Source organism: Gilbertella persicaria, assembly GCF_025201335.1.
Source record: "Gilbertella persicaria strain CBS 190.32 chromosome Unknown B0P05scaffold_1, whole genome shotgun sequence".
NCBI lineage: Eukaryota > Fungi > Mucoromycota > Mucoromycetes > Mucorales > Choanephoraceae > Gilbertella > Gilbertella persicaria.
Genome location: NW_026251962.1, coordinates 702,424 through 716,556, shown reverse-complemented (window position 1 = coordinate 716,556; position 14,133 = coordinate 702,424). Strand labels below are relative to the sequence as shown.

Genomic DNA, 14,133 nt, shown 5'->3' with positions numbered 1-14,133 from the left:
ATTGTCTGAAATTTTAAAATGCGACATATTGATATGGAAAAATTGTATAATTCATTTGCATTAATTTATATAGCATATTTGACAGGATAAAAGTGATGTCTCCTATTGAATATGGCGTCATTGAACTCCTATATATTCAGTTACTTTGGAAACATGTAAAGAGAGAAACATGTTTGCTACTTTTACCAAGTAAGGAATCATTTCATTAGCTGGAAAGCATGGATCTCGAACTATAGTCAAACAATGCTAATAATAATAATAATAATAATAATAATAAAAAAGACGACAATGGTTTACGCAGTCTATAAAAATAACCTTTTTTTTATTATGACAATTTATCCACCATGTAAAGTGGAGATAAAAACAATCTCGTCCTTGTCTTCTAATTCATATTCTAATTCATCACACAATTCCCAGTCGGTGTTGTTGATCAGTACCAAAATACCAGGGCGCCTATCCATAACATGTCATTCTATCTAGTAACACAATTCATCTCTGTACTTACACTGTATCCTTTTCAACAAATAAGTCTTGTTTCTCAGTCATCATGGTATCGCGAATATGGAAGATTAAATTTTGAAGGTTAGAGGGCTTTCCTGTCTTGTTGTTGGTGGCTGGGAATTTGATGGTATGTTTGCTGACATTTTGGAACAAAAGCTCCATACCTCCACTAGTGATTTTTTATGCGTGTCAATATTTACTATAGACGATGTCTAAGCTTACCTAAACTCAACATGAATTGTCAGCTCTGACATAGTCTATATATAAATAAAATAAAAAAAGAAAAAGAAAAAAAAAGAAAGATAAAAAGAATTTTAAAGACCTGTGACTATGTTTATTTTTAAAAGGAAGCGAACAATTATGCAGCCAGCGAGTTTCTTAGAATAAATCATACTAATCATAGAACATAAGTACAATCGAATATATCTATCTATTTATCTATTTATCTATTTATCTGTACTTACAAAGTAATCAAGGCCTTGACCCACTTCCCATAAAGCAAGACCCACTATAGAGTTCTCATAAGATATAATGCATATGTGTATAGACCTTACCTCCATAATCTTCTGCAAGTCGAACACGATTTCTAATGGACTATCATGGATGTTTAGACATAAATTACTCTTTTCATACACTTACTCTTAATGTTGGCATCCAAATAGTGCCTTGTCTGGTACCATCTTCATCAATATCAACAAACCATGCTTCTTGACTATCTTTATCCCAATTCAATTCTTCATCCATTGAATCTTTCTTGTTACTGTCCTTTTCATCTAATAGTTCATCATCAATTTCGTTGGGCTGTTCAGCTAACTTCTCCAATACTGTCTTCAGAACCAAAGGTTCAGGGGCGCGTGTCTGCAAATAAGACATGGCATACATGTTGAGTCCAACCAAAAACTTGTTTCTGTTGTCCTTGTCAGTCAAGTATTCAATGTTGTCCATCACCCATTCGATAGGTGACGAAGGACCTCCATTACTACAAGAGGTCAACAAACAAGGTCATTCGGCTATACACTTACGGATCGTGACTGGAGTAGTCATAAGTCATCAAACTAAATCGATCCACATATTTTGCCATAGAACGAACAACATCCGGCTTCATATATTGCTTATGTTCATCAGTCATGACCGATGGAAGAACAACAATAAACAGCCTGTTTTCTTGATGAAGCAAATGGGATAATTCAGTCAAAAACAATTGAAAGAAAGCAGGGAAACCACATTCTAAAACAATGCCATCAAATCCATATTTCCTAAAATTTCAACTTGGTTTGTATGTCATTGACTGTATGCTTCTTGACTTACTGGACTTGCTTGTTTATCTCTACTGCCAATACTTTTGATTCTTCAGCACTAGTGACAAAATATCTCAAGTCATCACCAGTCCAACCACGTAATTGGAAACGAGGAAGAACTTTGCCTTTTCCTGTTGACTCATCTCTAACTTCTTTTATCCACTACATATAGCATAAGTATCGCATCATCAAACAAAACTCTACTTACTCCTTGATCTACATCATGTTCACCATCAATATCAAACTGCATTGACGATCTATGGCTGAGTGTAAATATCTTTTTTTTTTTCCCTTTACGCGTATGTCATTCTTTTACCTGCGTTGAATATAGTACCAAACAGGGGAAACACTAAATTCAAGGATGAATATCTATCTTTGATATAAAAGGATTTTTTTTCTTTACTTACTAGTCGAATTTTCCTTTGAATTCCTTGACAATATCATAACCTAACAAACCAAGTCAATGGGTCTATTTTATGTGTCTAAATGTACCTCTGTTATTCCAAGGAGTAACATAGGCTAATGTTTCGCCTTTGAAATGCTTTGTGTGTGCTTCAAGTTGGTTAGGTTTATCGTGTTGAGCGAGAATAGTTTTCACATTCAAGTGATTGCTATGGTGCTGGTGTTGGTTATGAATAGGCAGTTGTTGGTCACTGTCTGCGAAAGATAGACAAGAGAATTGAAGTAGTATAGCCGTAGCTGATACTACAAAGTAAAAAAATAATTTCATTTCAACAAAAAGAAAAATAAAGAACGACGTGAAAAAAAAGAGAGAGAGAAAAAAAAAAGGAAGCTAACAGAGATAGAGTTAAACAGCCTCTTTATGAAGGTATGACAAAAGAGCGGGAATAAACCCGTGTTAATGCATATAAAGAATGAACAATTTTTTCTCTACGTCTCTCTCTCTCTCTCTCTCTCTCTCTCTCTCTCTCCAGAAGCTTCTATTCAAAAAGAGAACTACAAGCCATGATATTTTGCAGCATGTCTTTTTTTAGTCTTATATTTTATCAAAAAGAAGAACACTGAACATGTAATATTCACAAAAGGGGGAGTTTATAACTAGGAGTAGTCGTACAAAAATGATTCCAAGTGATTTCATTTGCGTTACGTTAAAGTTTAAGCTGTCATCTTGTTGAAATCGTCTAGTCAGACATCTTTTTGACCTTTTTTTTGGATTAAAAACCACTATATACAAATAAAAGGCACAATCATGTCTATTGAAATTTTAGAATACATTCTATTTCAGATTTTGGGCTATTACCTAGTTTGAATGTCCAAAAGTGATGACCCAAATACTTTAGCTAGACTGAACTCCTCGTAATTACTGAGAATACTGTAGCTATACTCATTGAATGAAGAAAAGAGGAATACGTCTTTGAACAAAAAAAAGGGTGCTTTACTAGTTGGCTGCATTTCATTGACATTTATTGCGTCTCCTTCTAAGAAACTTCATTAAGTGAGATAGTTCTTTTTCAGCCGCAGGTCTCTTTGCTCTCATTGAATTGTGCCAAGGGCATTTTACCTTGTGAAATGGGAACATCTTCCCTGTCGATACATTGAATGACATATCGATATAATGACAGTATAAATTATGTTTGTACACTTTTGTATGCTCCAAATACCTAAAGACAATGTTTACTGACATATATGATACATTTGGAGTTGGTTCGGACCAAAAAAGGCAACTTGCCAAAATGACCATTCGACCAAAGGGTATTAGCCATGAAAAAAGCTCGTTTAATAACTTTTTCGTGTTAATCTGCAGCTACAAATAGCAGAGAAACACATCAACTCAAGACTTTAATAGATAGATGATAAACTAGATGACCCAAATCATCTAGCCCATACTTGTCCTCTTCTGTTTCTATCTCAATTATTTTCTTTATTTTATATTATAACGCTTTAATTTGCGCCCGCCTCTTGACAATGGTTTACGTTCGTCTACGTGGAGCAATAAATAAAACACTTTTTAAAAAAAAATTCGACAACTCCCGATCTTCTTTTGGACGCTACAGGACAGAAAATAGAGCTATCTACACGCTTAAATACTCAAAATGCGCGTCAGAAACTCTAGTTTTTGGTGAATGTGTTTGCTTGTCAGTTGTACTATAAAAGTAGTACGAGAAGAGTGAAAAACCTCATAGACATTGTTGCCTGTTTACTCAATATTTTAGCAGCAACGCTGCTGTATTCTCTGTATCAATAGACTCAGAAAGCAAAGATTTATAACTTTTGTCACTACACCAAAGCCCAATAACCGCGTCTTTATACAGTTCTCAACCATCCCAAAAGATCCTTCGCTTGGTACAGTCTCCAACGCATAAAATTATCCGGCCCGGACATATGTCAATTGGGGAATTATTAGAAATGAGGGGCAATGTATCTCACAAGTTCTTTCTCTTTATCTGCCCAAGGTAAACAATACATCCATCCACCATAATGAATAGCGAGCTGATTGCATCCATAGTTTCTTGAAAAAGTCCTCGAACAGTTAAAATAATCAACATGTCGAAGAGAGAAAACAAGGCCCTTTACTTCCAAAAGCTCAACAACTACTTGGAAACCTACCAATCCATCTTCATTGTCAACGTTGACAATGTCAGCTCCAACCAAATGCACCAAATTCGTCACTCCCTTCGTGGTGAAGCTGCCGTTCTCATGGGTAAGAACACCATGGTTCGTCGTGCTTTGAAGGGTTTGATCACTGAACGCCCTGAACTCGAAAAGCTTCTTAACTTCGTTAAGGGTAACATTGGTTTCGTTTTCACCAACGGCGAATTGAAGGAAATCCGTGAAAAGATCGTCTCCAACCGTGTTGCTGCTCCTGCTCGTGCTGGTGCCGTTGCTCCCGTTGATGTCGTTGTTCCCGGTGGTAACACTGGTATGGAACCCGGTAAGACCTCTTTCTTCCAAGCTTTGGGTATCCCTACCAAGATTGCCCGTGGTACCATTGAAATCGTTTCTGATGTCAAGCTCGTTACTGCTGGTGAAAAGGTCGGTCCTTCCGAAGCCACTTTGTTGAACATGTTGAACATCTCTCCCTTCACTTACGGTATGGGTGTTGTTCAAGTTTACGATGCTGGTTCTCTCTTCTCTGCCGATGTTCTCGATGTTGAAGAATCCCAATTGGTTGCTAACCTCATGGCTGCCATCCGTGACATTGCCTCCGTCTCTCTCGCTGTTGGTTACCCCACCGTTGCTTCCGTTCCTCACTCCATCATCAACGGTTACAAGAACTTGTTGGCTGTCTCTGTCGCTTCCGACTACACTTTCCCTGGTTCTGAACAAATCAAGGAATTCATCGCCAACCCTGAAGCTTTTGCTGTTGCCGCTCCCGCTGCTGCTGCTGCTTCTTCTGATGCTCCTGCTGCCGCTGCTGCTGAAGAAGAAGAGGAGGAAGAAGATGATGACATGGGTTTCGGTCTCTTTGATTAAATTTAATAAACAAATCGTTTATGTGCATATCAATTGTATGATTAGTATTTTATTGATAAAAGAACAATTGAACTTAAAATACACAATAAGCCCCTTTAGCTTTCATTCTCCTTTATTTCTCCCTAAATAATATAAAATAAGGGGCAGAAAAGATTGTTTGTTTATCAAGTCCAAGTGTATTTTCTTTCTGTTTCTTTTTCTTCTTTCTAAAACGCGTACATGAATAACCCAAATGATGATGAACAAGACCAGAGAACAAACAGAAAAAATACATTTTCATGGTCATCCACAAGCTCTTCTTGTTCCACTTTATTGACGAATCATGAAGAAGACGAAGAGGATCATTATCCAATTCATCTTTATGCGTACGATATGTTTTTGCAGGAATTCCTAAACTCAAGCAATGATAAAAAGCAACAGAAGCTATCTGAATTTATATGTCGCTCAGCATCCCATGGTGATGTTCAAGCACTGAGACATACCTTAATGAATCAAACGCTACGTCCATTTTTAAATCTGGACTTGGCAGATGATGAAAATGATGGTTCTACACCATTGATTTATGCCAGCTGTTTTGGTAAGCTTGAAACAGTCAAGTTCTTATTAGAAGTTGGAGCAAAAGTAGATGTACAAGATAAAAGTAAAGCATATGATAAAGATGTGATTTAAAACTAAACTTTTCTCCTTTAGTTGGTTGGACTGCGCTTATGTGGGCAACTACAAATGGTCATAGTCAAATTGCTCAAGTGTTATTGGAGCACAGTGCTTCTTTTGAAACGAAATCAAAAAGTGGCAGAACCATTTATGATCTTGTGGATGTAGAAAATGCAAAAATGGTTTCTACCTTGACTATACAACCCAGCGTACTAAAAGAAAAGAGAAAATCATTATGCAGTATAAAAACAGCAACAGTAGAATACAAACAAGAAGAAGAAAAAGAACTCGAAGTTTGTAGAGCTAGTTTTCGATCAGTTCATAAATTTGTTTGGGATGAATGTTTACCTGACCAAATGTTTGTGTTTGCTCAAGAAGAAGTGAATCACATTCTGAATATTGCCATTACAGAACTGGAATTACCAATGAAATCAAAAGCAGAAATCTACGTCCCTGCAAACATTATCTTTCTGAGTGCCAGATTTGCTCATTATTTTACAAGCAGAGAGTTATTACATCAATTGTTATCCAGCACACTAGAAAGAATGAATCAAGTGATCAAGGCAAGTAAAGCTTATTTTTGTTAGTTCTAATTTTATGTGTAGCTTAATGAAAATAATGTTCATACCATTGCGTTTTGGATATCAAATGTATCTCAACTACTTTTTTATTTGAAAAAGGATCCTGGACTTGTCGTTGCTACTGCGGAATTTCAGCTTGAGATGTCAGAACTAATATCAGAATCATACAACTTTCTTGTGATGGATTCTGAAAAACGACTAGGACGTATTTTTGAACCAGCTATACTTGAATTTGAACCACTGGAAGTAGAAGCTGTTGAATTTGCTGATGATTGGCACCGATTCTTTCGCCGAAGTCGGACTTCTGTCTCTTCACCTTCTGCTCATCGTAAATCATGGATTGCTCAAGACCACATCAGGCCAATTCTATCACCTCAATCAGTCACTAATTTGCTTTCGTCCATTCTTTATGTCTTACATTCATATGAAGTTCATCCAGTGATTGTAATTCAAGCTATCGCACAACTATTTCATTACTTGTCGTGCGAAATATTCAATCATATCCTATCAAACAAGCGTTATCTGTGTCGCTCAAAAGCACTTCAGATTCGAATGAACATGACAGTACTAGAAGAATGGGTGAGGGAATACCAACTACCCAACACGCTGAACGCTTATTTTGATCCTGTGATTCAATTATTGCAAGTGCTGCAATGTATGTCTCAGTTGACAGATTTAATGGATTTTATTACAACGACAAAGGCATTTGACCTCTTAAATCCAATCCAGCTAAAAAGAGTTGTGCTTGATTATCACTACGAAGTATCAGAAGCAAAATTGCCAGAAGAAATAGAGAAATATACGATGCAATTAGCAGAAGATACATTCAAGAGCATACAAGAAGAAAAGAAAGTATCTCTGTCCATAGACCGAAACAGACCAACTAGTATTTCAAGCCTCGGCAGCTTATTACATTTCAGCATTTCTCAGCCAAAACAACAACAACAACAACAACAGAGATTTTCCGTAAGCCAAGAAGACGATATGGCTGAATCAAATAATAGAGATTCCATTACCGAAAAGCGAGACTCAAAATACATGTTGCCATTTTCTTTACCGACCACGACCAACTATTCAGGCTGGAGAGATAAACAGCCTCAAATATCTGACAATAGTACCTTATCGGACACGATTTACTTGCAGCTAAAGCAAAAGCTATTGGCAGAAAAGAATGCTAAAGAAAGTAATATTGTGCCTTCCATACCAGAAGATTGGTTACAGCGATTAGACCATCATACAAAATAAACTAGTGCGTGTTCGTGTAACATATATGTTTATGCAATAAGGGGAAACGCACCCAAGGAGAAAGAGCTTTCTCCTATTCGTCTCCTTTTCTTATTTTATTGTTATTAATTATTGTGAATTGATCACCCTGCATCTCTTTTTCTTATTCTTTCTTTTTTTTCTTTGTCTTTATGGAATCTCCTGCCTTCAACTCAATGGCGTTTGGGAGATCGCTTGTTGACGACCTTTACAACAGTATTAATCAAACAGATAATGGCACAGTCTATATTTCACCTAGATATAACACCACAGGAAAAACTGAATTAAAAGTATTTCAAACCTAATTTTTTTAAGTATTAATATGATCAAGTAGATTGGTGTCTTGTTACCTTTTACACAAAAAAAGGATGACCTTACAGCACAAATTGTTTGGGGGTAAACCACCTAGGCTCAAACAAGACATATTTAATTTTTTTTCTATATTAGTGGATCTTCGGCTATTCGAATGGCAGTAAACGAAATCAACATCAAACAAATTATTCCAGGCGCCTATATCACATTGATTGAAAAAGACTCATTTCCTGATACATCACTTGATCAAATGGCTGTAACAAACGCAGTTTATGCATCTGTAACGCTATTACAACAAGGTGTTATTGGTGTTATAGGTGATATTTCGAGTTCTTGGACAAGTCTAAGTGCTCTAATGACTTCTACACTTGAGATACCACAATGTTCATATACTGCTAATGCGAGTAAATATTCAGCCCATTTGACCCTAGACCGAAAAAAAACACTGACATCTATGTATATAGTTGCATTTTCAGATAAAACACAATATAAATATTTTTTTAGAACGATACCTACTCAAGTCATTATTGCAGATGTCATGCTTTCATTTGCATCTACTCAAGGATGGAACAAGCTAGGTGTGATATACACAGACGATCCACTTGGGCAACAATGTAGGCAGAATGCTTCATTTTCCTCATACTGACACCTTCCCCTCTTTTTTTTTTTCAAGTTTATCAAAAAGCATTGATTCAAGCGACTTCAATGGATCTTCATATTCTACATTATCAAGCCATTCCAACAACGAGTACAACAGAAGATATGAATAGTGCATTAAGAAATATTACAAATGGTGGTGCACGCATTATTATGGTGGCTGCGACATCGATTCCACAAAGTCAACTTTTAATTCAGGCGCATGAATTAGGCTTACTCAGTAAGGATTATGTTTGGCTTATGATGGGTGACACGACAAAAGACTTGCAGGCAAGCGTCGAGAAATACAACAACAACCATACTTCCAAAATTGATTATGCAACTGATTATCAAGGCTTGTTTTTATTTGATAATTGGCTTTCTTTAGATGGCTACCCTCCTTTTGAAAATTTTCTTGATGCTTGGTCACTTTTAAATCCTGATGCGTAAGTCTAGCGAAAAAAAAAAAGAGCTTTATGTATTGACATCTTGTTAGATATCCTTATGCTGGACATCGAAGTATTTCTTCTTATGAAGGGTAAAAATAACACCTTTTTTTTTCTTTATGCACGACATGACTCAATACTACATTAGTTTAGCATATTCTTGCATGATGGTTATGGCTGAAGGGTTCGGAAAAAAAATCAGTGGCAGCAAAAATCAAACAGAACAGTTGCTTCGATTAGCAAGTGGCGGGTTAGGTGAAGAAATGATACCTAGTGCTTTTAATGTTGGCTACGTTGGACCAGAAGGACAAATGAATTATGATACCAATGGTGACTTAACAACTGGGTAAAAATAATGATGTATTTGTTTATTGTTCTTATATATTTTGTTTAGTAACTATCTTGTCTACAATCTGCAGCATGGTAATAAAACCATTGTCGGTAAAAGTACGGGAGGCATGTTAAACATAACTGCCCAACCTATGTTTTTTGATGGCACAAGTCAGGCAAGTGAAGGCTTATAACCATGAAGAATGCTTATCGTCTGCTCTAGCCTCCTTTAGATTCACCACCCAGTGTGTCTTTAAATCCAGGTATCAACTCATCCATCGCACATGCTATCATGGCCATTTCTTCAGCGGGCATCTTGTTTGCTATTTTTTGTTTCTTTGTTGTATTATGCTACCGTAAACACGAGGTCTTTAAGGCTTCCAGGTAAGTGGGGAGGATACACACAATATGTGGTATTGACTTTTATTGGCCTAGTCCGCTTTTTTGTTGTCTAGAATTGATTGGATTTATGCTGACTTATGCTTCTGTTATGTTGATGATCGGCATACCTACAGCTACTTCGTGTATTGTTACGCCAGTTGCTTTTAGTCTGGGTTTCATACTGGTGATAGGGTAAATCGTATGATAAATTTTAACATGCACTCCTGTTAACACTTAATATAGAAATATGATTGCCAAAAACTATCGCATCTATCGTATTTTCAACAATATCTTTATTACACGAAATGTAATTACAGACTCCCATTTGATCAGAACTGTGTTTGTGCTTGTGGGTTTGGATGTGGTGAGCACAAAAGCCATGCTTGGTCACTTTGTATTTATAGAATCAGATTATACTTGTTGTAGGTTTATTAGTAGCAAGACCTGTTCCTTCAAAATTTGAAGTGTCTTACTCAAGCCATTATTGGTCATGTGAGCCACAAGGCAACAATAAGATTGTGTTCCTAGTATTAACTGCAATCTATGCAGCATGTTTACTGTTGTTTGCTACTTTTCTCGCTTACAAGACAAGATTTGCAGGCAAGCAATACAGTCGATATAGTGAATGTAAACAAATGGGCCTTTCTGTATAGTATGTCTAATTTTTTTTTTGTCTCAAAGAATGTAACTGATCATTGAGATAGCAACATTTTGTTTTCTGCACTTGTGGGCTTTGCTGTCGTTGTAAATCCATTAGCCGATTTCTATACAAAATATTACATTGAAGTAATTGCTGTACTCTGGGCTACTTCTTTTTCTTTGCTCGTCCTCTTTTTACCAAAACTTCAAGCGTTCTTTCGAATCAAACTCAATGAAAGAAAGCAAGATGAAGGACAAGAAAAACCATCAGCGAATAATCGGAAAACCATCTTTTCTTTTCTCAAGTCGACAAATGCTACACCGAGCCACTTATACGATCGACAATCGGCCCATGGCAACGAATTATTGAGTCTTGAACAAATTTTGGCTTCAGACAATCCTGTATTAGATGACGATGATGACGAGGAAGATGACGACGACGCTCAGTTGCGTAGACGTAAACCAAGTGCTGCAAGCTCTTCAACAACACCCAAGAACGGACAAGGTAATTTTATCGAAGTCCATGAAGGAGAAATGCCTATTCGGAAAGTGTTTCGCTATTTTCCTTGGTTGTCGCAATGGGAAATGCATCACATCATGGTGTTTCCTTGGCTAGGCTATTTTTCTCATTTTTCAGTGAGTTCAACACATCATTTGACTCCAATGCTAATCAAATTATTTAGAAACATGCTAAGAAGGGTACAGTCATGTCGTATTCCCATGTCTCTGTCTATTCTACCAAACTCGAGGACTATGTACTAAAAATACATGGACAAGGATGGTCCGACATGTATATCCAGTTACCAAGTCTAAACTCACTACAAATGTGGGAGCAATGTTTTAGTCAAAAGAAGCCAGACTATCTTGCTTTTCTGCGCCAAGAACAAGCCATACAAAAAAAGGAGCTAACCACTCACCATCCTCATGATATGTTGGCCTCAAGCATGTCCCAAGACCATTTGTTAAGAAGATTAAGCGACCAGTCAGAAGAAGACTTGAGTAATGCAAACACAATGATTGCGCTTGCTACAAGCCAGATACCATAGATTTAATATTAATTTTTTGTACTTTTTATTAAAAATAATTTGAGTCATAATCAAGGTTTAAAGTCAGGATCAAAAGGAATAATCAGATAAATCACTGCATACTGATTGGATTATAGAAATCTGATAAGAGCAAGGGGGGTTAGATTATCAATAATTTTTTTTTTTATTATACAAGAGAAAGAAAAATGCAAGTTGTGTAAAATGAAGCAATGAATAGATAAGATTTTTTTAACAGTAGAATAGATTGATGTTGACAAGAAGAAGAGGGGGGTATATTTGTTTGTTTTTGTTTGTATTAAAAGACGCTTTCGTTGTGTGTTACTGTCCATGATTGCAAGTAAATGGGTATAGGTTTTTGATGGTTTTTCTTGATTTGCTTTTGATGAGTGGGCTTCTGAAGATAAATGTGTTGGTAAACAGAATCTTCTTGTTCTTCTCCTTGGTCAAAATTCAAGTTGAAATTAGAAGGTTCCTTGAATGAAGGAGTGGGAGACATGAGTGGCGATAGAGATCGAGTAGATGAAGAAGAAGATGTTGTGGCACTGAGTACAGGTGAGGAACGAGGAAAGTCTTTGAGTTCAGCATAGTCATAGCCCAAAAGTGGATGATGGTTAAGAGCATCTGATCTTAAGCACTCTTCAGAGCAATACAGAGAATTCTACTGTTGTTAATCATTTGATTTGATATACAAACTATACTTACAGAAAAGGAGTTGATAGCATTATCACAGTATGTGCACCAGTTAAGATTACTCATGATATATAAAGAAATAATAGATAAAGAAACAAAGAGTGTGTATGGATGCGTATTTATATCTAAATGATGAAGAAAAAAAAAATATTCTGACTCGGACCCATTATTTGTCTGTGCCCCCTTTTTTTCTCATCAACATGAAAAAATGATTGGATACTGATGACGGAACAGACAAGCAAAAAGTAAGATACATGGGCTTATCCACGTGCATATAATAAATAAAGACCTTTTTTTATTTATATATGTATAAATATTATTCTAATTGCGACGAAGCTACCTGTAAAGAATCTGTATTTGCATAGATATTTCTTGACTAAACAAATAAGAGTAAGCGAGAAGGAAATAAAATAAAGTGTTTGCTTACCATTTGCCATATTTGTACAACATTATCTTCTGCTGCACTTGCTAATACCCATCTATCTGTAGGGTTCCAGCTAAAATCAGAAATGCGGCTTGTGTGACCACTGTGGACAAACTATAAAAGAATTAAAGTTAATATTATTCCATGTATTTGTTTGTTTACCATGATTTCTGGTGGACCATCTTCAGCATCTTCTGGTGTCTGTTCTTGCCCAATACGTCTCAGGTCCCAAATAACAATCCTGCGGTCAGCACCTGCTGATGCCAAGATAGGATCATCATGGGGACTCCAAGCAACTTGTGTCACTTCCCCTTCATGTGTTTCCATGGAATGCAATTTCTCATTCATTTTGCGAATATCAAACAATCCGACAGTCTAAGCATGAATCAGCTTTTTATATACATATATATATATGTGTGTGTGTGTGTGATGCGTTCAATTACCTTATCTGAACTACCAGTAGCCAACATCCAATCTTTGTTGGGATGAAAAGCCACAGAATTGACTTCATTTTGATGAGCCTGTACTTGCTGTACGGGTTTGACAGAATCGCGACAATCCCATCTAAGAGACACATCAAGGGTGAATAAAGAAATCAACAATTCTGTTACTTACAACATAAGCTTCATGTCATCTGCAACAGAAGCAAAAAGGTTATCATTAGCTGAATTCCAGCTTACATCCTGTCATCATGATAAGTATCCTTTTATTAGTCTTCTATCTGTACTTACTTCTACACAGCCCGTATGACCTGCATATGTTTGATAAGGCTGTAATTCCCTATCATTGTTGGGTGTTAAGCCAATATCCCTATACTACAATTAGACGCCATAGAATCACTATAAAATAGCTTACCAATGACAGATCAAATTATCAAAACCAGCACTTAATAAATGACTTGTTTTATGGGGATTCCATGCCAACCCATAGCCTTCCATTGTGTGTCCCTTGAGTCTCAATAAGAGTTGGTCTTTATCATACACAAGAACATCACCATCCCGTGTCTTGGTTGCAAACACATCAGGATGGTCAGGCTGATAACGTGCCTTATTGACTTCTCCTTCGTGACTTATTTTTTGAGTAATGTACATCTTTGTCTTTTGTTCTTCTGGTGTATCGAGTCCCTTTTCGGGAATATCAACATCCAAATACTGTACATAATTACTTTCTTCATCATTTGTATGTGTGCCAATCAGTAATTGTTGCTTAACAAAGCCATTGACACTAATAAATGAATAAGAAGAAGAAGAAGAAATACTACAAGACTCACATGGTCCTTTTTGGTAACCATTGACAAGTTAACGTAGGCCAAGTTAAATTATGTGTGATAACCATATCATATAAAACAGGTGCTGTCTTTTTCCATTGTGAATATTCTTCCATAATACGCTTTTGTTCCTCATTATTCTTGCCTTTGACAAGGTGTTGGTGATCTCTCTTTCTTTATTCTTGTTACTTACTCGTCATGATCAACACAAAAGAAAAAGAAAAAGAAAA

General features: G+C 36.4%; 8 protein-coding genes across 8 annotated transcripts; 4 read left to right on the top strand and 4 right to left on the bottom strand.

The window, feature by feature from the left end:
* Nucleotides 1–292: 292 nt before the first annotated feature.
* On the bottom strand, nt 293–795 carry B0P05DRAFT_521834 (ubiquitin-related modifier 1). Its single transcript, XM_051575912.1, has 3 exons — nt 724–795; nt 506–670; nt 293–453 (listed from the first exon to the last, which is right to left on the bottom strand). Exons 1-3 carry the CDS (start codon nt 753–755, stop codon nt 336–338), a joined length of 315 nt encoding a protein of 104 aa, XP_051439849.1. The 5' UTR covers nt 756–795; the 3' UTR covers nt 293–335.
* Nucleotides 796–810: 15 nt separating this feature from the next.
* On the bottom strand, nt 811–2,622 carry B0P05DRAFT_521829 (glycoside hydrolase superfamily). The gene is made up of 10 exons (XM_051575911.1): nt 2,292–2,622; nt 2,207–2,246; nt 2,116–2,148; nt 2,008–2,056; nt 1,810–1,961; nt 1,524–1,757; nt 1,141–1,480; nt 1,056–1,095; nt 966–1,009; nt 811–894 (listed from the first exon to the last, which is right to left on the bottom strand). The coding sequence occupies exons 1-10, from the start codon at nt 2,527–2,529 to the stop codon at nt 880–882; spliced, it is 1,185 nt and encodes a 394-aa protein (XP_051439848.1). The 5' UTR covers nt 2,530–2,622; the 3' UTR covers nt 811–879.
* A 1,522-nt stretch (nt 2,623–4,144) lies between these two features.
* Nucleotides 4,145–5,333, top strand: B0P05DRAFT_10108 (ribosomal protein L10-domain-containing protein). The gene is made up of 2 exons (XM_051572938.1): nt 4,145–4,213; nt 4,267–5,333. Exon 2 carries the CDS (start codon nt 4,305–4,307, stop codon nt 5,232–5,234), a length of 930 nt encoding a protein of 309 aa, XP_051439847.1. The 5' UTR covers nt 4,145–4,213; nt 4,267–4,304; the 3' UTR covers nt 5,235–5,333.
* On the top strand, nt 5,326–7,767 carry B0P05DRAFT_521825 (uncharacterized protein). Its single transcript, XM_051575910.1, has 4 exons — nt 5,326–5,661; nt 5,717–5,874; nt 5,925–6,451; nt 6,494–7,767. The coding sequence occupies exons 2-4, from the start codon at nt 5,721–5,723 to the stop codon at nt 7,712–7,714; spliced, it is 1,902 nt and encodes a 633-aa protein (XP_051439846.1). The 5' UTR covers nt 5,326–5,661; nt 5,717–5,720; the 3' UTR covers nt 7,715–7,767.
* Nucleotides 7,768–8,294: 527 nt separating this feature from the next.
* B0P05DRAFT_576713 (periplasmic binding protein-like I) lies at nt 8,295–9,476 on the top strand (the record flags this gene model as incomplete). The annotated part of the gene is made up of 4 exons (XM_051581725.1): nt 8,295–8,448; nt 8,509–8,658; nt 8,718–9,126; nt 9,275–9,476. The coding sequence occupies 4 exons, from the start codon at nt 8,295–8,297 to the stop codon at nt 9,474–9,476; spliced, it is 915 nt and encodes a 304-aa protein (XP_051439845.1).
* A 109-nt stretch (nt 9,477–9,585) lies between these two features.
* On the top strand, nt 9,586–11,577 carry B0P05DRAFT_10364 (7 transmembrane sweet-taste receptor of 3 GCPR-domain-containing protein). Its single transcript, XM_051572941.1, has 7 exons — nt 9,586–9,632; nt 9,680–9,844; nt 9,892–10,029; nt 10,081–10,201; nt 10,248–10,489; nt 10,542–11,112; nt 11,160–11,577. The coding sequence occupies exons 2-7, from the start codon at nt 9,741–9,743 to the stop codon at nt 11,520–11,522; spliced, it is 1,539 nt and encodes a 512-aa protein (XP_051439844.1). The 5' UTR covers nt 9,586–9,632; nt 9,680–9,740; the 3' UTR covers nt 11,523–11,577.
* On the bottom strand, nt 11,564–12,365 carry B0P05DRAFT_521813 (uncharacterized protein). The gene is made up of 2 exons (XM_051575909.1): nt 12,225–12,365; nt 11,564–12,180 (listed from the first exon to the last, which is right to left on the bottom strand). Exons 1-2 carry the CDS (start codon nt 12,276–12,278, stop codon nt 11,818–11,820), a joined length of 417 nt encoding a protein of 138 aa, XP_051439843.1. The 5' UTR covers nt 12,279–12,365; the 3' UTR covers nt 11,564–11,817.
* Nucleotides 12,366–12,481: 116 nt separating this feature from the next.
* Nucleotides 12,482–14,133, bottom strand: B0P05DRAFT_521805 (WD40-repeat-containing domain protein). The gene is made up of 9 exons (XM_051575908.1): nt 14,097–14,133; nt 13,907–14,048; nt 13,492–13,860; nt 13,368–13,446; nt 13,252–13,319; nt 13,080–13,200; nt 12,799–13,011; nt 12,640–12,750; nt 12,482–12,588 (listed from the first exon to the last, which is right to left on the bottom strand). Exons 1-9 carry the CDS (start codon nt 14,101–14,103, stop codon nt 12,529–12,531), a joined length of 1,170 nt encoding a protein of 389 aa, XP_051439842.1. The 5' UTR covers nt 14,104–14,133; the 3' UTR covers nt 12,482–12,528.